Genomic DNA, 23,143 nt, shown 5'->3' with positions numbered 1-23,143 from the left:
TCATTTATTGGATTAGAGCGAGACTGACCAGTGGGGATGTGGCTGGCCGGCGCCAGGGCCCGCTCTGAGGCTTCACAGCCTAGTTAGCTATTATGCTAAGCTAAACTCCCACTCCTGATGCTTTAGGGGGGAAGCGCCACTGCCATAGGGGGGAAAGGGTGCTTGTTACTGGGGCCAAGGTGCCATGCGAGCAGGCGTCTCCTGGAGGGGAGAGGGTGCTTGGACTAATTATAAGGGAAAACCCCCGATTACAAGAGGAGGAAGACAGGGATTGGAGGGTTACTGGAGGGAAGGATGGAAACACTACAGCGGAAGCCAGGCATGGAAATGCCATGACTAGCAGCCAGTGACAATATCCCCGTCAAACACACACACAAACACACACACAGAAATACACACAACAGACAGCGTACCTTCTGAGGTGCCGCCTGTCACCCATTCTCATCTTTCCAGAGGGATAATTGTATTAAGTGTGTTTGTTAGCCCAGTGGCTGACGGCATACACACACATACACACACAGCCACCGAGTCAAATATACAAACATAAAGCCAGGTGGAGCATATATAAGCATAGCCGTTAGATGAAAGGCTACTGGAGCTTTAATAGAGTCTTAGCAAAATGGGGTAAAGCTGCTGTCGATGGTAAGAACCAGAAACATGCACATACACACACACACACGAACACACAAACACAAACACACCAACTGAAGGCTTTAAATGCAGTCTATAAGTGTGAGTGCTTTGTTTGTTCAGAGAACTACTCACAAAAGCATAAGTTTACTGTACACACACACACACACACACACACACACACACACACACACACACACACACACACACACACACACACACACACACCACACACACACACACACACACACACACACACACACACACACACACACACACACACACACACACACACACACACACACACACACACACACACACACACACACACACACACACACACACACACACACACACACACACACACACACACACACACACACACACACACACACACACACACACAACTGGATGATCTCATACAGTATGGCTGACCAGCACTCCGATACACCAGTTTCATTAGAAACACATGTTTGGTGTGTGCATGTGTATTTAGTGTGCAGGAGGCTCTTCAAGTACGTGTCATGCTTCTGAATATATTTCCGGTCTCCACCAAGTACCGCACTAACTCAATCCTAGGAACTGCATCTGTGCACACTCGCACACATATACACACAGAAATCAGGTCTCCAGCATTCCTTTTAGATTCTAACTCATCATTGTGACGACATGGACAGTTATGCAGCCTGGTGAAGTAAGATCAAGGTCTAAAGATATCTAAGATATATCTATAATGCTGTACCTATTACATCCACATGGGGCTACACCAGCCCCTTACCAAATACACACAGGAAGTGCAAATCAATATAATTATTTTCAAATGTCAAGTTAAAGAGGAAATATTATGTTCATTTGAAGGTTCATATTTGTATGTTGTGCCCCTACTGGGACATGTTTAAATGTTTTTATGTTTAAAGGGTCTGCAGCACCTCTTTTTAACCTCTGTCTGAAACCAGAGCCCAGTCTGCTCTGATTGGTTAGCTGGCCAGCTCTGTTGTGATTGGTCAATAGCTTAAAAATGTCTTACACTTTAGCTGCGCAAGTGTTACATTTGCCGTACTTAGTTTCCAGTACTTAGTTCCGCCAAACTCTTTAGTCCCGGAACTGTCCTAGTAGATCGCGTTCACACCAGAATAAGTCACTGAGGGAGGATTACGCAAATTAAGCCGCTGACGTCACTTCTTCTGCTTTGGGTTTACTGGCAGGCCGCAAACAACTTCAGGGCGTATACTGCAACCCGAAGTCCCGGAGTCATCTCCACCCGAAGTCCCGGGTAAATCGCCAGAAGCACCGACACCTCCTCATCACTCCACCGCTCCCACGTTTTATTTTGTGTTGCCATAAGTTAGTCTCTCTCCGTTGGTGCGCATTAGTAGCTAATGCTAATAATGCTAATGCGAGTAAATAAAATGGCGGCTTCACAAAACTTTTCAGAGTTTTATGGGGCGTGGTTTGCAATTCGCCCAGCCAATCAGAAATTGGAACCTTTTCCTCCCCAGGAAAGTCCCACCTCTCTAGCAGGGACTGAAAAGGGGTGAAAAGGTTTGCATGAACTAGCTTCTAGTTCCAGATCTTTTTGGTGTTAACGCAAAATCCCAAGAACTATCGGAACTATTCCTGGGAAAAGTACTCAGTAAACAAAGAAGTCCAATGGATGCTTTTCAGGCAGGGGGATTTTAGCCTTTGCAGACCATTTACATGCAAAAACACTCACTCACACAGGATAATGCCAAAAAAAGAGCTGGTTCTTATCTTCACAGCTTTGGCCATCATCTCAGTATGTCTAGTGAGCAAAATAATTCAACCTATTACATCTAACAACAATAAAGAAGTACATCAAATATTTGTATGCTAGTTGTTTGGTTGGAATTTGGCCAAATATAAGCTGGTTCTGCCAAAGAGGAAATCCAACCCACGTTATTTGAGCCCTTAAAGGCAGCACCCTTACAAAACGTACCCGAGAAACTTCAATTAGAATAAATAATGTTGCTGTTCTACAATATTTGACGTGCTCTATCAAATACAGTCACATTGACCAAAAACACATTTCAGTTGTATGCTTTTTTGAAAGAGGATAATCTTAGTTTTCAAATAATAAAAGGGAGTATATGTTGTGGAACAAGAACACAGGACTGCTGACGACAACAGGGAACTTTTAAAAATTGGGAAAAAAAGTGGGAGAGAATAATTGGATGTGACGGAAAGTTTGGAAGGTATCAGCTAAAGCACTTAAAAGTAGCAGCACCGACAAAATGGCCAACAGTCTATTGAATGTACCTGCTCAGTCTGGCAACAACGCAAAACCTCCAGACACACACCACTACTGTCTCAACATGCACAACAAACTAGAGGAATGGCAAGAAAAGGACAAAGGGAAGCAGATCTGTCTAAGAAAGCTGTCACTTTGCCTCTGCTATGATCTTCAGCAAAAGATACAAGGCTCTGCAGCCGCAACATGCTAACGTGTGCTAGTGCTGCCACAACTGCTATCCATCAGTGAGTCCAAGCCTGAGACAAAATGTGTGTGTTTGTTTCAGAAAGACAAAGGTGTGCTTTTTCTGTCCAAGCAACTGTCCAAGCAACTGAATCTGTTTCTGAACGTGTCATTCTTTGCAGACGATGGTTATTTTGCTGATGTACCGTTTCTCCTCCTTCCTGTTTTAGTTTTTTAGTTTGAGTGAGTCAGAATACACATCTGCAATATCTTTGGACAGTACTCACAAATGAATCAAGAAGCATCGACAGTATAAAGCAATTGTGTGTATTTTGATATGTATATCCTCCGCAATCCTCGAGAACCATTTACCAGATCTACAGTATACTTGGCTGCTGTATTGCTGGGGCCCCAACAGCGTGTGGTAATACATTTGGTGCAATTTGGACCCATTCAATATTCATTAACTTTAAATGAACTAGCCAGCTGGCTCTTTATAGAAGTGGGATAGGGCTTCAGGGCTCTTGTCTTAATAAGCAGGCTAACCATGGCTTATTGACTGGCCTTCATCTTTGCTGCCAAACGCTGGATAACTAATGTTAAAACCAAAATCGTTTTCACTACCCTGGAGTCATCACGAGCAGATAACTTGGTGAAAGCAAAGTCGAACTACAGTATATTTAACAGATGTTCTGGCCCCAATCAGCCCAAATGTGGGTGCGCCAGCAGCACTAGCTTAATCTAGTAAAAAGTCATAGAGGTGGAAAAACTGACAGGCTGCCCGTTTAAGCCACACCCCGAAAATAACCATTTTGAAAGGTGAACATATCATAATGAAAGTACAAGGCAAACATGGCTTGAAATAATTAATACTGTATATAGTTGCATATTTAGCAAATATATAGCTTGCATGATAAGGTAGTACCCATAGAGTCCAGTAGAGGGCTCCGCCTATGCTTATATAACAAGGGTTACCATACGTAACCCCTCGTTATATCTCTCACAGGCTCGATGTATACACGCGCTGTCGTCCAACAACACCGTTCCACCCCACTGCCCCTGACCGGCTTTCTGGTTAGCAGCCGCTGCACCTCACTCTCCTCTACCTCGGTTGTAACCGTGGAGAAGGGGCTGCGGCTGACAGAGCACACTCTGACGTGCTTACCTCGTGAAAAGTGTGCTCGGAATACAGTGCTGAGGGCTCACAGTCAGGAGGCGAGGCCTCCTTTTATACGGTGAGATGCGCGCACATTCAGGTAGGCCGCCCCAGGGCCGGCTACGTCTATAGAAGTCTCAGTAGGTGAATGCTTGCATGATAAGGTAGTACCCATATAGTCCAGTAGAGGGCGGAGCATGTGAGAGATATAACAATTATTTAGTGGGAATACGGTTAACAGCATTCCCACTAACTGTTATTCTACGGACGAAAAGTTTATTATTTCGCCGACTTATTTTGGCCCTCTTCTCCTCCCGCATTGAACATCGCAGAAACTCCGTTCAAACATCAAAACGTTCAGCTCGGTCGGGAATCGATTGCTATTACTTTTCTCATTCATAACTGTCATAATTCCACAGATACATCCCATAATGCATCACATTTTTAACATTGAAGTCAATGGAGGAAATCTTCAACTTCAACAAATCTTCATGCGACTTCAACTGCTAACTGTTCATTCATACTTTCACTCAGAAACTCATTCCAACTTTAAAATGTTACACATCTTTCTGACATTATTCGTGTAAAACAACTTTTAAATCTGATTCTTACTTTTAAAGATATTAAACATTGTTCAGACCTTGTTAAAGAGGTTTTCTTCAGATTTTAAAATTAACTAGAGTGTGTGACGTCACAGCTAGAGTGGAGGAAATCTTGAAATATGCCTTCATATATATTTTTTAAAACTGCCATAATTCCCAAACCCTACATTCCTGAGACATAATTTTTCATGACAAACGTAGAAAAACAACTCTTGAAAAAGGACAAATAATTAAGCAAAAATAATTAAACAAAATGCCTCTTGAGGGCATGAAGTGACAAAAACTTTCAACATACCTCCATTAAAGCCCATTGTAATTTCAGGCTGATATTTCCTCACGGTAGCAGCCGCACACCTTTAGTTAAACTGCCAAAAAGGCCACATTATTAACCCGAAAGTACACAAAAATTACACTTCAGATACTCAACTTCCTTGACATGCTTCAAGTTTTGAGATTTCACAGATATCTGTTACGGTTCTTCCACAAAACGTTCACATGTAAGAGGTTTATCTCTCATTCAGAACAATGGAAACCTTTGATCTCTGCACACCTCGTTAGCTCAAATATAAAGACCTGTGTCATGGAACACGATGATGTCATCACTCCAACTGACATGCTCAGAGCAGCAGACTTCAGGTAATGGTTAATGGTCCTGCCCTCAACAGCTCTCATTCAAATGCCGTTACCATGGCAACACAATGCTCGCCTTGAAACACGGTTTTCTCATAACTTCAGTGAAACTGCTCCAAACGCCCCAAAACCTCACAGGTTTGGTAACGATGCAGCCATCAACGCATCTAAGCGTATTATGGGGTGTCATCAAATGCCGTTGCCATGGCGACGGATCATTCACCTTGAAACATGATGTCGCTGTAAGTCCCATCAACACGGTCCAATCGTCCCCCAATCTTCACTTGTATATCACCGGTCCATGCCTCAACAGCTCTAAGCCAAATCTGAGATCTCACCATATGCAGTTTCCATGGAAACGCATCCCTCGCTATAAGTCCTATGAAAATGTTCAAAAAGTGCTCAAACTTCACATGTGTGCCAACAGTCCAGCCGTGAAGACATCTACAGGACAGTTTTGAGATTTCTTCAAATGCCGTTGCCATGGCAACACAATGCTCACCAAGAAACACGGCGTTCTCATAACATCAGTGAAACTGCTCCAAACCCCCCAAAACTTCACAGGTTTGGTAACGACGCAGCCATCAACGCATCTAAGCGTATTATGGGGTGTCATCAAATGCCGTTGCCATGGCGATAGATCATTTGCCATCAAGTTAGTTCAGAAGTTTGCGGTTCAAATATTCTGCTGCTTTTCCAAGCCTTTTTACTTTCTTTTCTTCTCTTATCACACATTCAAGCCCCCAGTGTTCATGTATCATTTCAATCTAAATTCTTCACTTTCTTCTTACACATTACATTTCAGCATAGCAGTTTAGCGTCAGCTTTTCAGCATAAAGCATTCCCACTAGCAATTTCTTCAGGAATTGCATTCTCTAGTTAAAAGTTGAAACTGCTCACACACACACACACACACACACACACACACACACACACACACACACACACACACACACACACACACACACACACACACACACACACACACACACACACACACACACACACACACACACACACACACACACACACCACACACACACACACACACACACACACACACACACACACACACACACACACACACACCACACACACACACACACACACACACACACACACACACACACACACACACACACACACACACACACACACACACACACACACACACACTGGAAGACAGACAGGAAGTTGGGGAGGAATTCCCAAGCGGACATTTCTCACGTTCCTGCAGTGATTGAAAACACACTCCACTAAAATGGCGGTGGACATAATTTCCAGGTGAGGAAAGATTGAGGCTGTAACCTCTTCCCCTCTGCCTCTATCTCCCCCCACCCCGGCACAAACAATATCCTCCTTGATATTATCCTTACACACACACACACACGCACAACACACACACACACACACACACACACACACACACACACACACACACACACACACACACACCACACACACACACACACACACACACACACACACACACACACACACACACACACACACACACACACACACACACACACACACACACACACACACACACACACACACACACACACACACACACACACACACACACACACACACACACACACACACACACACACACACACACACACACACACACACACACACACACACACACACCTGTTGTCACCTGGAGGGGTTGGTCCTAGCTTCGACACACAATGACTGCTTATGTGGAGCAGGTGAACAGATAATATCTACGTAAATGTGCACACATACACACATTTCTCTATACACGCATGCATGCACACACAGACGACGACAAAGAGGCACACACACACACCTGCTGAGGAAATGGGCCTGCAGTAGCCCACCACCTGGTCAGCCCCGAGGTGACACCGAGAAAAACAAAGGGAAGGAAAGAGGCAATGAAGATAAAGAAAGGTTACGGAAAAGTTGTTTGAAGGGTAACAGGGAATGTGTCGTCCAGCTGAAGGAGCTCATATTAAATAGGTGGAGAAGGTAGTACTATTTTGATAGTCCATTTAACAGTAGGGACTTTGTTTTAGGTTTGAATGTCTTAAGGCCATTGAATTGACCAGAAGTAATACCACCATTACATGGTACAAACAGTTTTCGTGTGCTGTGGCTGCCTTGTGGGTTCGATATCAGCAGTCGACATGTCGAAGCATACTTGGGCAAGATATTTAACCCCGAGTTGCTCCAGATGGCATGGCCAACAGTGTGTGAATGTTAGCTTAAAATGGCATATTGCTCTGTGTGAATGTGTTGTTAATGAGTGAATGATGAGTTGTAGAATGTAAAAGTGCTTTGAGGGGTCGTAAAGTCTGGATAAAGCACTATATAAATAAAGTCCATTTACCATTGTTGATCATGACATAATTTGTTCTCATCCTCATTTTTACTTTAGTGGACAGTTACGTTTTTTCCCCTGATATTTTAGTTTTAACTTAATCCATTTTGTTATGCATGCTCTTTCCATATATGATTTCTTAAGATGCGAATACAATCTGTTAAAACATTTTGAGAAACCCACTGCTCTGTGGGATAAACATTACCCAACAGAAAAATAATAACACCATACCAAGTAAAACTTTGTAACATAATAACTTTAGTCAATCGTTTTTGAATCCATTAAATAATCTTAAGTTTAGAGACACAGGGCTCATCTTACTTTAGAAGGCTGAATAGAGTCATTCATCACTGTTAGATTTAGAGATATGGAGCGTAGAAGAGAATGCACTGAACAGCATATGCATCATAAGCTGTTTAGTGCTGTTCTCCTCTTCTAGCATCTATTCATTTTTGTTTATGTAAGTGTTTGTGTGTGTGTGTCTGCTGCATCAGATGTTATGTGATGCATTAGGCGTTGCTGATGCCTAGGTGTAAAGAATCCCATTAGAGTGAGCGGGACGGCAGATCGATACCTTACGGGATCCAGAGAAACGCTGTGTGTGTGTATGTGTGTGTGTGCCTGTGTGTGTGTGTGTGTGTGTAAGTGCTTTAACACCTCTCAGAGGTGGATTAGGGTGCGACAGCTTGGAGACACTGTCAGAGAGGGTTAGTGTCAGAGGGAGAGGGAAAGTGTAGAGAGAGAGCTGGAGAGAAGTAAAGAGGAGGAGATGGAGGGGAAAAAAGCTGTAAGTCCTGATCTGTACAGGTGAAATACTTCAAATCACCTGAGTGTGTGTGTGTGTGTGTGTGTGTGTGTGTGTGTGTGTGTGTGTGTGTGTGTGTGTGTGTGTGTGTGTGTGTGTGTGTGTGTGTAAACATTATGTGAAAGGTCTTTCATGTATGTACTTGGGGACTGAGTCAGCTGTTGATAATTGTATTATGAAGACAGAGACGCACAATGTAGATGCTTTTTTGGCTCCTATCTGATATTGCTCCTTGTGCAAAAAAACCTAACTTTTAAAAACGTACAAAGACTGTCCCGAGACAAGAAAGGCATCACGGCAGGTTTATGGGAGGTTTAAGAGTTGGGAAATGGTAAGTTAGTATTCCATCTTCTCTGTGTGCATGAGCGTTAGGTTGGATCATAAGCTTTATTTGTATCCGTGTTCAAACACATTAAAAAGGGTAATCAATGTCCTGGTGGCAACAAATTAAATAGAACAGGTGAGCCATGAAGTATTAAAGGTTACAACTTTTTCTTATTATTTCAACTATCCATGAATGCATCACAAATGCCCTTTAGATTGTTGGTCAGTGACATGTCTTTAACATTGCATTAAGCTTACATAGTCTACCTGCATTCCAGTGGGAACCTGGATCAATTCAAACTAATGCATATTTTACATTTGATAATGTAAACTGCATTATGACTGGTAATGCTTTGGATAACTTTTTTTTAAAGGGACCCCACCCCGGCTGTCAAACATATTTCTATCATGGAGGAAATAAAGTTGTTTGCAACAAAAAAAATACGAGTCTGCTTTATATGTTTTATATATGGCTCCCTGGGTGTATTCTAAGAAAGCCCCCAGAGATAGGGTTGCAGCAAACGTTCTTAGTGGCCAAACTGTGGTACTACAACTTATTTGTTAGTGTGTGACGTCGTTGGGCCCAAAAATACTTTTTCCTATTGACTTACATTGGGAAAGAGACGTCTGCACAGCATATCATTTATCTTTAGCTAAATCAACTACCAAGTAAAAACACTTGAATTCAATTTAAATTCATGAGGTCGTCAAATGTGTATGATGTACACATAGCCGTTGCATTATTTTCCTCTCAAATAATTTGACCGAACCAAACTGGATATTATGCTAACATAGTGGATTGGAGGCGGGGCTTAAGTCAAATGCAAGTGTGCATGCTCTTTGGGCCCATTGTGGTTTCATGCGCCATTGAGCAACTTTCACTACTATACTATACTAATACTGGGCCCCATTCCAAAGCTTGATCAAATTCTCTTATTATATCCATGATACAAAGTATAACTCTTCCTCAGATGAGTGCATAACGATGAGTTTAGCACATGTGTGTGTCAGAGTGTGTGTGAGGTTAGGTTACTGCTGTTCCATTGCTTCCTCTTCACATTCTGGAAGTTGCAGCAGGCCCAGCAGACAGAGGGACGGCCAGCCTGGCAGGGCGCCCGCCACAGATTGAGGTCATGGGAATGAAAAGGTGGCACCAACAGCAACCCCCCCCCCTCACACTGGGACACACCGCTGTTCTGTAACACGCAAATGTTTTGTGTGCACATGTGTGCATGTGTTCATGTGTGAATTAAACAGTTTTCACACTGGACTTGAACATGAAAAATCAACATGGTCCACTGTCTAAGCAGCTGGTGGAGACACACAAACACACACAAGCGCACAAACACACACTCAAAAATAAATGTACAACCACATTTTCCTTTAAATTGTTATTAAAAATACCAACATGTATATTTCTATACAAATTACAATTGCTACAAAATGAACAAACTACTGGAAAATAAATTATGACAATCACAAACACCAACACAGCTTCTCGCACTCTTAGGCCACACACTCACACACACACTCCAGTGGGTAGGCGGTAGAGTGAACACATGGCAGATGCCCGACACATTGGTGTCCGCTCAGTCACTATAAAGAGCAGCTGCTCAGTCTACACTGCCCCTTTGGCATCACACACACACACACACACACACACACACACACACACACACACACACACACACACACACACACACACACACACACACACACACACACACACACACACACACCACACACACACACCACACACAACACACACACAACACACACACACACACACACACACACACACACACACACACACACACACACACACACACACACACACACACACACACACACACACACACACACACACACACACACACACACACACACACACACACACACACAATGTATAACACTGATGCTGGAGGGCATTCCATCTCTCACAGATTATAAGTGCTCGACACAAAAATATACACACACGTCGACAAAAAGAGCCAGCGAGAGATAACAACAGCACTAAAACCTGATCAGCACTCACCCATATCAATCCATGTCACTCCCTGATCCCTCTGTCACGCACACACTTGCCATAAATCCCTACATGTGGCTAAACCGACCCTCACACGCTCACATGCATGCATACACAGATGCTAGCCAACACCCTCGGGTCTAAAAACTGAGCGAGATGTCAAAAGGAGTGTGGACAGAAAACGGAAAAAAATGAAAAATAAGTCGACATTTAAGATGAGTTTCACAAGATATAACCCTGTCTCCTTTATGAGTGTGCTACCAGTAGTGCAAATAGTTACTTGTAAATCAAATAACAGTCATTTATCAAGCTCAGGAGAATCTCCCACCTGTTTTGGTCTCGGTTTCGGGATTGTCCACACAATACAATCAATTCCAGTACGTGTTTTTGTCTTTTTATTCTGCTGCAACGCAAATAAATCCCAAATTGGGATCAATAAAGTACATATTATTTTATCTTAAGCAATGGTGCCAAATTTGCCATGCTAAATATATCTATATGATTGAATGATGCATTAACATCAAGAAGTCAATGCAAACATGAAATAACTTCAATAAAGAGATGGAACAAGCAAAACACACAGTATATTATAGTGTCAGACTGTGTGGAATGAATACCAACTCTAAAGCTTAGTGATGTGGAAGGGTTCTCGGAACTTGTAATTCATTAGTTTTATTTTTAATTCTGTAGTTGCAACCTAAAATGACATTGTTGCGACCTGAATTAACAATCCGCGCATGATGATGTTAAAATCCGTGAGTGTTTCCTATTACATTTAGAAAAAGTGTTCACCCCTGTGTTAGGTCTGTTTTTACTTCCTGTCTCTGTGTTGTTCCGCCTGTTTGATTACCTGATTCTGTTCCCTTGTGTTTTTCCTGCCCTGCCCAGCTGTGTCTTGTCCTTGAGATGTTTTCTTTTGGTGCATTGGGGTCCACCCTGCTTTGCTCGAACCTGACCGATGACAGGCCGTTTGTATAAACGATGAACTAACACAAAAGCATAGGTTTATCTCTGCTACCAACAATATTCATGAACTAAGAATCCAGATGTCAGTGTTTTAATTGGTAGCCTGTGTGTGTGTGTGTGTGTGTGTGTGTGTGTGTGTGTGTGTGTGTGTGTTTGTTTATCCAGCAGTACCTGGACAATCTTCCTATGTTAGATAGTCCATCCATTTCTAATTACCCAAGCATGTAAACTTGTTCTATGCTTTTATGTAAAACTAAGGATCAGGATCTTAATGTTTCTCATTCCTTTAAATTATATAATTTACATTTCTGTAAAAGTCACTTCACTTCATTTATGCACATTTCAGGGTCTGTATTTATATTATGCATAATTTGTCAAATCAACACTTACCTATACTATTAATAAGGATGCTGCTCATTGGATTCAAAGGATTGTAACGCTACAGGTGGAATGAAACACCTCTTTGTACACAATGTGTCAGCTCAGATGTGTTGTAGATCAGGTAGATGATACTGTGACTTAAAGTAAATCCCTAGCTTACCAAACAGCTGCTATTAGCTGATATTCAAACGGTTAATTAACAACCTGCTTTTGTGTGTGTGTACTGGAGTGTGTGTGTAGGGGGGAGGGGCTGTGTGTTGGTATCGGTTGTGTTGTGTTCAGGCAGGAGTAATGATACTTTATAACAATTGTTACCTTTGAAAAGTTACAATTCATTCATGCATTTGCCTCCGAATTCAATTAGTTCCAGAGGAATCTAAGTGTATCAACTATAAGGGCACCTGACACTTAGCACCCTGTACATTCTGTAGAGAAATGTATCTGTCTGAAAAACAGAAACCAAACCAACGGGAGCTATTCCAGGAATTCCAGGAAAACCATATTTAAATGTGTCATTTGTGTTGACACTTTGCTTCCGTTTCTTTCAGATGTTCTAGCAGATCGTTGTACTCCTACTGATAACCACCCTGGCCTGATTGCTGGTGATAAGAAAACAAAAAGGAGCAGTGATGACGGTAGAGATCTGTTGTTATGTCCTGTCACCAACCAATGGGTCAACGAACGCAACCTGAGGCAATGGACAGGATGGGTGGGGGGGCAAAGTGGCGGCGAGGTGACAAAGGTGCCTATTGATGAAAATAAAATCAGGAGAGGTGGAATGGAAAGGTGGGGAGAGGGGGTCACGGGAAATTTGGGGTATTTGTCTTAAAAGGAAGAGATCGTATGGCCAGGCATCTTTCTGCCCGGCGCGATCACTGTTGTCAGTGTGTCCACTATAGCGCAAAAATACAAGGGCCCTTTATGAGCCTGGCAGGTAATTGTGGGGTATAGGTTACTGGGGGTATGTGTGTATTAAAAAAAAGAATGGGAGACAGAATACCACAGCACAGGTGCCTAGTCTTTTAAATGGCAGCTCAAGTATAAAGGGGAAGAGCGAATAGGGAGGGCAAGATGGTAGGCAAAGTGGGTGTCTGAGTGAGTAAATGAGTGTGTGTAGGTGTGTGTGGGTGTGCGTTGGGGCTATCCATCCTTGTCTTCCTATTCAGTCATTCAAAGCCCTCTCTTAGATTATTTTCTAGCCTTTGTAGGGACAATAATGCAGGGAAAACCCCTTCTCGCCTCACGGTGCTGATGGTGGTAGACAGGTGGTGGGTCACCGAGACAAGGGGACATTGTGTTGGGGATGCTAACAGGTGCATGCATGCATACAGGTAGTCAATAACTTAATCATCAAGCACCAACACTTGAATGTTCCAACCTATCTTTTATGTATGCAATTCCACCAATATATGACTAGTGTGTGTTGTAGTGTTATAGAGCAGCTATTGGTTTTCCTTTCATTTAACAATGGTGGTAAAACGTATTTGGAGAGACTTCATGCCCACTTAAATAGGGGGGGTTAATCCAAATAATGTTTCAGTTGATTCTTGTTAAAATTAGTCTATCCCAGACCCAATATCTTGCATGTATTCTGCGATGTGTAGCGATGATCAATGAATTAAAAGTACCTACTTTTGCTCTTAGCGGCCACCTCATAGCATGAAGAAAAACACATACGTAATGAGGAAACTTCTACTTTTCCAAATGATACACAGGAAAGACCTAAATAACAGTGTGTAGGAAAATACCAAGTGCAGATGTTTTTCACATGACACCCTGTGGACATGCGTACGGGAGACATTTGGGGTTAGGGTTAATATCTTGCCCAAGGACACATCACAAAGTTGAATGCAGGTACTGGGAATCAAACCACTGTCTCTCTGATACTGACACTCGTTTACACCATGAATCACATATGGGAACTGAATGGTTTGATGAAAATAGTGTCATTCATGTTTCATAGACTAGAATCAGCAATTCAGAATACTGTATTTACCATTACATTCACACATGATGGGACTTGGCACAATACGATAACATAACACTCACCATACACAGTACAACATTCACTTCATACACACACAAAGAGGGACATTGCATTTTAAAGACATCTTAATGACTAATTGGTCTTAATAAAAGTGTAAAGTTGATTGTTACCTGATCTCATCTTAACGCAACCGAACCTATTTCTTTCACATTCGTACATTCAGTGTTTTTCACGAAAAACGATCAAACCAAATAAGGAGAATTACTTTGTATCAACACACACATTCTCAAACACAGAGTGAGTGAAGGGTGAGTCAGCTAGGGCATTGATCTGGCTAAATGTTCAGTTGTAAGTCAAAGCCACATGGGATATTTCTAAAGCTCTTTCATTACAGATATTACAGACAACAGATATATCATATGACATGGTGAAACCATTTTTGAAACATATAATTGAGTGCTTTACATTTGAATCATACTCAATCATACTATTATCAACAGTTAGTTGTTCTGGATTTCTCCTCCTAAAGTGTTATTGTGTAAATAATAGTAGATTAATAAAAAAAGACCGGATCTGCTTTGACATCATGAACTTTCCCAATGTTTTAAAATCACTATTTAGGGGGAGCAAAGGCTCATGGTTTAACGTCATTATCCAGGCTGGTATGTGAAAGCATATTAAACTGCTGGCCCCATTTCTGAATGAGTGGGGCTGGGTCACGAACTGAACATGAGCCGGTTGGTGAATTACATTTTTCTTAAGGCCAAATGCTGGTACTACAACCTTCATGTCAGCCTGTGACGTCATTTCGGCCAAAAATACTGTTTCCCATTGTCTAAAATTGCGAAAGAGCCATATTTAAATCAGAATATATGTTTTATATAAATGAACTTTCCAGGACGAACACTTAAATATAGATCCTATTAGGGACTAAGAGTTTTAAAAAAACTCTAAAAGCCAAATCCAGTGTTATTTTCCTTTTCCATTCATTTGACTGAAACAAGACCAGAAATGATGCAACAGATTAGAAGCGGGGCTTGATGAAGATGTAATTGCGCAATGGATTCAGAAGTTTGCCAGAAGATCACCAACAGATCAAGGGAAGGTCTAGGGCAGGGGTAGGCAAGTAAGTTTGGCCTTGGGCCAATTTTTTGCTGAGCCGCAAGATGGCGGGCCAGAACATAATCAAAGCCTAATTCAAGGAATTTATTTTGGTAAGAGGGCGCAGCGCCCCTGTTCAGAAAAAACTCTATTGCTGATAACCCTCCCCATCAACAGTCTGATGCGCAGTCAGATCCGCTGATTGGTTCACTGATTATAGGCGCCCAATCCAGAGCCTCTGGCTAGACCCGCGCAAAGGGAGGCTCGTCCTCTCCAGCCCCATTTCAGTCCCAAAGCCAGGGCTATTATCTGTATTTTAACAGACTTATCTTTTAAATTGAGGTGTATTTATTGTTCTCTTCAAAGTTTATTTTTCTCTGAAATGTTAGGGAGGATGGTCCTCCCTTTCCTCAATGGACGAGCCTCCACTGAGTAAAGTAGAGTTATTAACTAGGTAGCAGTGTTATTTAACATACTTTTATTCTGATAAGTATTGTCAAGTTCTCTGGGTTTTTGGCATTTATTTGAGTGTTTGCACATTTGAGAGGCTTGAGGGGCAACAGAGGACGCATGGACAACTGGAATCCTTTTTCCTTTTCTTTATTTAAACTTTTCAAGGACACATTAGGATTCTTTCAGGTTGAAAACCTTTAAAAAATACCAAAGGACAAAATAAATCAATTACAGCAGTTTTGCTTTGCAATTTAATATCAGTAACCAAGTATTTTACGCAAACTCAATGTATTTAATAGTTAAATAAGTACTTTAATTGACCTGGTTCCCCCCAACCACACATTTGCCATATGTGACCCTTTCTATCGACATCAGACGAAAGTCGCAACGGCTCATTTCAAAATAAACGTGGATTTGCGTAAAAACTAGTTTTTCGGGGTTCGGGTGTTTTGTTTGATTTTAAATAAACAAAGTCTTGGCTTTCAGAATATGAATAAAATCACACGATAAATACATGTTTGAAGCTTGTAAAGGGAAGATGACAGCTCTCACTCGCCACTCTGCTCTTCCACAGCGCCGCTTCCCCTCCCTCCGCTGACATTATGAATGTAAGCGGATATGTCGGGACAGAATTTATTTTACAGGACAAATTTGAAACTTACCGGTCATGTTTCAATAATAATAATACGAATGGTGTAGCAGAGTTTCCGTTAGCAGGTAATCACCGGACTATGACCGGATATGCTGATGTTTAAAACTCAGTTAATGGGAGTCATTTTTATATTGCTTCAGTTTATAATCGTTACAGATCGAAAAGTTCAGATTCATTTTTCAATAAATGATTCCACAAACAACAAACAACATACTTATTACATTCAAACTACTTGTAGTAGATGAAGTAGCCTACATTATTCAAAAGTTTACATTAACTTTGAATAATAACACGGGAGAAACGGATCCTCTCTTTCCCCCCTCTCCCTCCCTCACTCTCTCTCCTGACAGCCCGTCAGTTTATCAAGCAACTCGCTAAACAGTGGGCGGGGCTTCAGGTGATCATGCAGAGCTGCTTGTCTCTGTCAGACTCAGCAGCTGATCTGATCTCTCTCTCTGGTCCGGTTATACTTCACTCGCGTTTATGTCCATATCGATCAGATCCAGCTCTCCTGATCGGCCTTCATAGAGAGCACCGATCAAACTATTAAGAGTGAATATCGGCCGATAATGACCGGCGGCCGATCATGACCGGCGGCTAACGGAAACCCTGATGTGCGACTGTCGGTCCTATGTTGTAAAAAAATATATAATCTCAAAATAATATTTTATTTTTGACAACAATGGCCCGCGGGCCGCCTGTTGCCGACCCATGGTCTAGGGAATATAAAGGGGACATCTAGGGTAGACCTAGGGCAGATCCAGGTATTCTTTTCTGTATACAATCAGGGCTGGGATTGTGGATTGATGTCATCGTAAAATAAATCAATATACCAACAATAAAAAGTTGGTATCCTGCCCAGCCCTTTCATGGTCATACATGTCAACCAGTCTAACACACACACACACACACACACACACACACACACACACACACACACACACACACACACACACACACACACACACACACACACACACACACACACACACACACACACACACACACACACACACACACACACACACACACACACACACACACACACACACACACACACACACACACACACACACACACACACACACACACACACCACACACACACACACACACACACACACACACACACACACACACACACACACACACACACACACACACACACACACACACACACACACACCCTGTGCCAAAGCTGAGTAGCTCTCTAAAGCAGGGGTGGGGAACCTCCGGCCCCCGGTCCGTATACGGCCCGCGAGACCATTTGGTGTGGCCCTCGAGGTAATTTATAAACACACGCAAAAAAGAAAAAAATTAAAGAAATCTAGACCGCAAAATAAGTAAACAAGCGAGTGCCTGTTTTTCCTGGCCAAGGTCAGGGTCCTTGAACACAACACAAGCCTACCGTGTCATCACGTGGTATATGTCTCGTCTGACAGGGGTGCAGTTCTGACGGAGAGCACCAGAACGCCGCGCCGCTCCGGCACTTCCAAAAATTGCAGTACCCATAAGGAGCCGTACACATGCTGCAGTTTCTGCGTGGCTGTGTCTTAGTTGTAAGCCCAGTGGCAATCTGTTCATCTGTCATACTGATCATACAGTCAATAGCTTTGTTGTTATTAGCATCTGGTTAGCTAGCTATGCTAACGAATATAAGAAGCTTTTTCTACAACCAGTGAGGTAAAGGCACATCTTTATATGATCATTATAGTTATAAAACAAATAAGAGAATAAAGTAAACAGGTATAAAATACTATATGACAGTAAAAAAAGTTGATAATTAATAAACAAGAATACAGTTTGAAAGGAGAGTGATTTGTAAAATGTCCATAAAGAAAAAGAAAATCTGCTTACAGTTTCATCTGGGTGTTGAGAGATGTGTCCATAGAGCTCCTAATGTTGCTCTCAAAGTGCACCAGATTGATGCTTTTAACTTCAACATTTAAAAAACAAATCTTCCCGGGGGAGCATACCCCCCGGACCCCCCTAGAGGAGGTTAGGTCCCCCCCACTTAAATCATGTTCACAGGAGTCTAAATACATTTGCACACATCTTGTGTCCATATCTTTCTGTTGTGGTGGTCATGCCACAACCGTGCACATGCATGCGTGAGTCATTGAAAGATATCTGGATTAAGAGGTTTATTTTTCTTTGCACAGCATGAAAGAAAGGTGAAATGAGTGGGCTGTGATTTTTGTATTTTTAAGCAGAGGTCAATAATTTGTACGGCCTTCGGAGGATGTTGAAAACATTGAAAAGGCCCTTGAGAGGAAAAAGGTTCCCCACCCCTGCTCTAAAGTGTCTTCTTCTCCTTTTTGTGATAAGCATGCTCCTTCTCTTTCTGTCTGCTCTGCCGCCAGCTAACACACACTATCACTGATTCAAAGCCGCAGATAAATCACTCACACACATGCAAACAGTCAGACGTGGCGACAAAGACGGGGACGGAGGTACGCACACACTGAGGATGACAAAAACATAAACAACAAGATGGCTGATGCTACAGATGGAGGAGGTTTGTTGTTATTTCCTGTTTTGGAGCAGGGTGGCTTTCTTTGCAGAGTCATAACACAACTTACAGTGGTGTGGAGGGTGGCTGGGAGATTTATCAGCACACACACACACACACGATTAAATACTGTTTTCCAATCCTGCAGTTTTATCTCTTTTCAGGTCCGTCTCCTTTTCTTTCTTTCTTGATATGACCTCCTGGACCACTGTGTAGTCTAGATGAAAGCCACCTCTACACAAACACACACACACCTGGGGGTGCAGATGGGGATATTGAGAACAGCTATGCATTGATCCTGTATATTGCAGCAGGTGGAAAGTGAGACTGAAGGATTGGTGTTCCTCTGCTCCTCCATACAGACAGATATGCTGAGTCAAGGAGCCATGACTGGAACCACTGTAAAACATACATTGTGTCTGTGTGTGAGAGCGTGTCTCCAATGCGCATGATCTCCCATCACCTCGGAGAAGGCACAGATAAGCAGAGTCTATAGGCTGAGATAAGATCGGAGACACTGGGGAGACTGACTGACTGTAAGTGACTCACTGTAGGGGAAACTGCAGCTTTATGGCCTCTCTGAGCCTGAGGGCTCTGAGGGAAACACTTTGGTTTTTTGATGAAAACGGCTGGAAGACGGCTGAGAGGGATGAAGGTTTTTGGGACTTGAACTGCAGTGCTTCATGTGAAAAAAATCCAGTAAGTAAAGTTTATGTGGTTTCGGATAGTTCATTCATGAGCAATTTGTAATAAGGGTTGACCACAAATACATTAGACTATAGTGAGACGATAAATGGTGTATTTACATTAGCTGGTGCTTTTATTCAGAGTTACATACTATGGAAGCAAATCCCGACCCACCATTGGCAGTGTCTATGGGAGCAATTTGGGATTCAGTGTCTTGCCCAAGGGCATGTTGGGGATTGATATATTATATGGATATGATTTAATAATAAATATACAAGTACATTTTTTATTTAATAAATGGTGTTCAACTGCAGATTCGGACAACACAGTGATGACATGACATGTTAATATCATCATAAGATGTTTTGACTTGAAGTTGAAGTGACGAGAAGGTCAAACAAGAGAAAATATAGTGAAACATAATGAAAGTTAAGTGTTTTTGTTGTGCTAAAAATAATACAGGGTTAGCTAAATGACACCAATGTTGACATGTGTTAGCATGTGCAGCCCTTCATCTTTAACATGATGAAATATTCAATTCATAAATTGATCACCGCCTAAGATCCCTTTAAACTAAATAAATGATGCTTATAAGATCCTTCAAAATTAGCATCATTTGTTTGCTTGGATTGATCCGGGACAGTGTTCAATTCAACAACTTGGTGTCATTTATCAAATTCTTCATTATTTTTATCACAACAAGAATTAAATGAAAATACTTATATTTTTATATTTTCTTAGCCTGTTCAAATGTAAAGCTGTATGACATGCCTGCACCTTTAATCAAACAAGAGATACTAAAGGCCCTCAAACTGATATTGGTAAGTTCTGCCACACACAGGCATGTTCCTCAGAGGGTGAGACAAAAGTGATGTGTGTGTGTGTGATAAGAAACGGCGCCATGGCAGTCGCAGGACACAACAATGAACCCTCCTTACGAACACACACGCACACTGATAAGCATCACCTCCATCCCTCCGTCTGGCTTTTTCCTCCTGCCTCTCTGCTCTGAAACCAAAAGTTGATAACTGAAAAAAAGAGAGCTCCGGCTGGAGTCAGAACAACCACAGATACCAATTTGGGCAGACAGAAGGATACAGACAGGGATGGAGGAAATATAAAGCGTAGGTCTGTGGTTTAACCAGCGACTGTTCTTCATCTCCCTCCCTTTTATGTTATTATGAATGAGTCATAAAGGCACATTTGAATAAGACTTCATCGACTGATCTAAATAACTATATAGTTATTTGAGTGACACACTTCTAAAACAGAAATTAGAATTTGGAAAACTCTTAACCTGTTAAACCCCAAGCCTGTTTTTCAGGTCTCAGGCTTGAAAATGAAATGCCCAGAACAAAAGACTATATCTTCACTTCTAAAAGGGGTAAATTAATAATCTTTTTTCTCAAAGCAATGATACACCGGTGAGTTGGATGTAGAAGAGTCAGAATCAATATAGATGTATTTATTTTAAAAATAAATTCAGATTGAACATAGTAGAACAGTGTAAATTATAGTTTCCGTCCAAAAAACCCATGACTTACAGTGAAAACCAGCCTTGAATGATGGGATAGTAGACTAAAAGCTTTAGGAATCAAAACTATAACATATAATAAGTACCCTGTATCAAGATTGATGCAAAACAAGTGACATTTGAGAGGTTTAGAAGAAAACCCATTTGGGTGTATTTGCCATATCTCTGGAACCCATTGGTGACTGACACCTGTTTTGAACTGTTAGAGCCAATAGAATCGAGGGGGAGTTCCTAAATCCATCTAAACATTACCATTGAGGAATGAGAGTGATGCGCAGCCAGCATCCCCCAAACCGGAAGATGGGTTACACTCTATATGAAAACTACTCTTATTGACATAAATGTTATGATGGATGATCAGTAATCATTTCAAAGTGACACAGAGACATTGGATTGACCTTCAGCAGCGTTTATATGCGTTTCAATGCCATTGAACACAACTTTTGATCAGAAAACAGCAAAAGTAAGACGTAAAGTGAAGTTATGTGTTGTGGTCGCACAGTGATGATACTTATACCATTGGAATCTGAGGAATCTCAGCTTTCATATGATATCTTGTTTGTGCAGATTGCAGAAGTATAAAATACCGTGAGTTATGTGCTAAGTGCATTCAGATGCTCGGCGTTAGAGTTGTGTTTTGTTTCGGTACAATTTTTTCATATTGTCAGTTAGCTGAGTTTCTTCCCATTAAGTGGGTTTGACACAATAATAGGTGGTTTAATGTTAAGAAGCCCTGAGACACAGTTTTGTGAATATTGTTATTGAGTTTAACAGGTTAATCAAAACGCAACGGTTGAAGTTGCTCTCGCAAGTGACACATGTTTGTTTTACTATTTAGGTAACACTTATATGGTGTCGTAAAGAAGCCATTGTTTATTTTATAGGGTTAATTGAGCAGTCTATAAGGATTTGGTGCCGCCACATGTCGCTGTTAGCTAGCTAGCTTCTGGTTACTTCTCTAGTGTTTTTAGGTAACACAACATGCTTGGCATAGACACAGTGCACACGTTTTTACAGAGCACGACAGGCAGTGTATTATGGGAAGTATCCAAATTGGGAAACAGCACTACTTTAAGTGAACTAAATGTGGACCCAATGTATTAATTAAATTCTGCAATAAATATTTAATAAAATCCAGGTCAGAACATACTTTCATTATGGAAGTGGATGAATTATGGTCCAAGCTAGTCATTGTTCAGATGAAAATAAAACAAAGTTGATTATTGGTCAAAAAACATATCTACGAAGTACTCTGATACTTTACTTAAGTAAAAGTACTAATAGTAAGGTTTAAAATACTTTATTTTAAGTAACATTTCTGAATTTAACATCTGAATCATCTCTCACTCATTGTGCAGAATGTTTTTTTTAATCAATATAATATAAGTTAATATTATTCAATTTGTACATGTATATCCAGGAAATGCATATAGGAGTTGTTTGTATGTTTTAATTTGTCAATGTGAAGCACATTTTGGATATTTTGTGTACTACTGAGTGAATGTTAAATGTCAAACAAATGTAGTGCATTAGAAACGCACAACATTTCCCTCATCTAGTGGATGGTAATGCTCAAGTAAAGGACGGTATAATTATACTTAAGTAAATATACTTAGTTACATTCCAACATTTTGTTGATCTGCTTATCATAATTGTGTGTGGTGTGGTGCGTATGACCCGGTATGTGTTGGGAAGCAGCAACAGGCAGAGAAGACAAAGATCAAATCAGATATTCGAAACACCTTTTTGAGACACATGATGTAAATGTTTCTTGGCACCTGTATAAAAAAAGCCCAGCAGTCGCTCTACAGTATGTCAGTGTGTGGGCGGACCTGGCTGAAGTCTCTGTCACAAGACACAGCTGATGTCACAGACATTGTGTCGCTCCTTTATCTCCTTTATCAGACAAAAGGC

The 23,143-nt window shown here is 41.5% G+C and overlaps 1 protein-coding gene across 8 annotated transcripts in view; it reads right to left on the bottom strand.

The window, feature by feature from the left end:
• Positions 1 to 23,143, bottom strand: part of bcas3 (BCAS3 microtubule associated cell migration factor) — a 327,795-nt gene that overhangs the window by 170,830 nt on the left and 133,822 nt on the right. The window contains exon 23 of one of the 8 annotated variants that reach the window (XM_034205822.1): positions 11,808 to 11,908. The exons of the other annotated variants lie outside the window; for them this stretch is intronic. Within the exon in view, the coding sequence (XP_034061713.1) occupies positions 11,808 to 11,908 (101 nt within the window). The remainder of the gene's footprint in view (positions 1 to 11,807; positions 11,909 to 23,143) is intronic. 8 annotated transcript variants of the gene reach the window in all.

Source organism: Gymnodraco acuticeps, unplaced genomic scaffold, assembly GCF_902827175.1.
Source record: "Gymnodraco acuticeps unplaced genomic scaffold, fGymAcu1.1, whole genome shotgun sequence".
Classification (NCBI taxonomy): domain Eukaryota; kingdom Metazoa; phylum Chordata; class Actinopteri; order Perciformes; family Bathydraconidae; genus Gymnodraco; species Gymnodraco acuticeps.
Note: the sequence above shows the minus strand (reverse complement) of the source record. Positions and strands in the feature narration are given on the sequence as shown.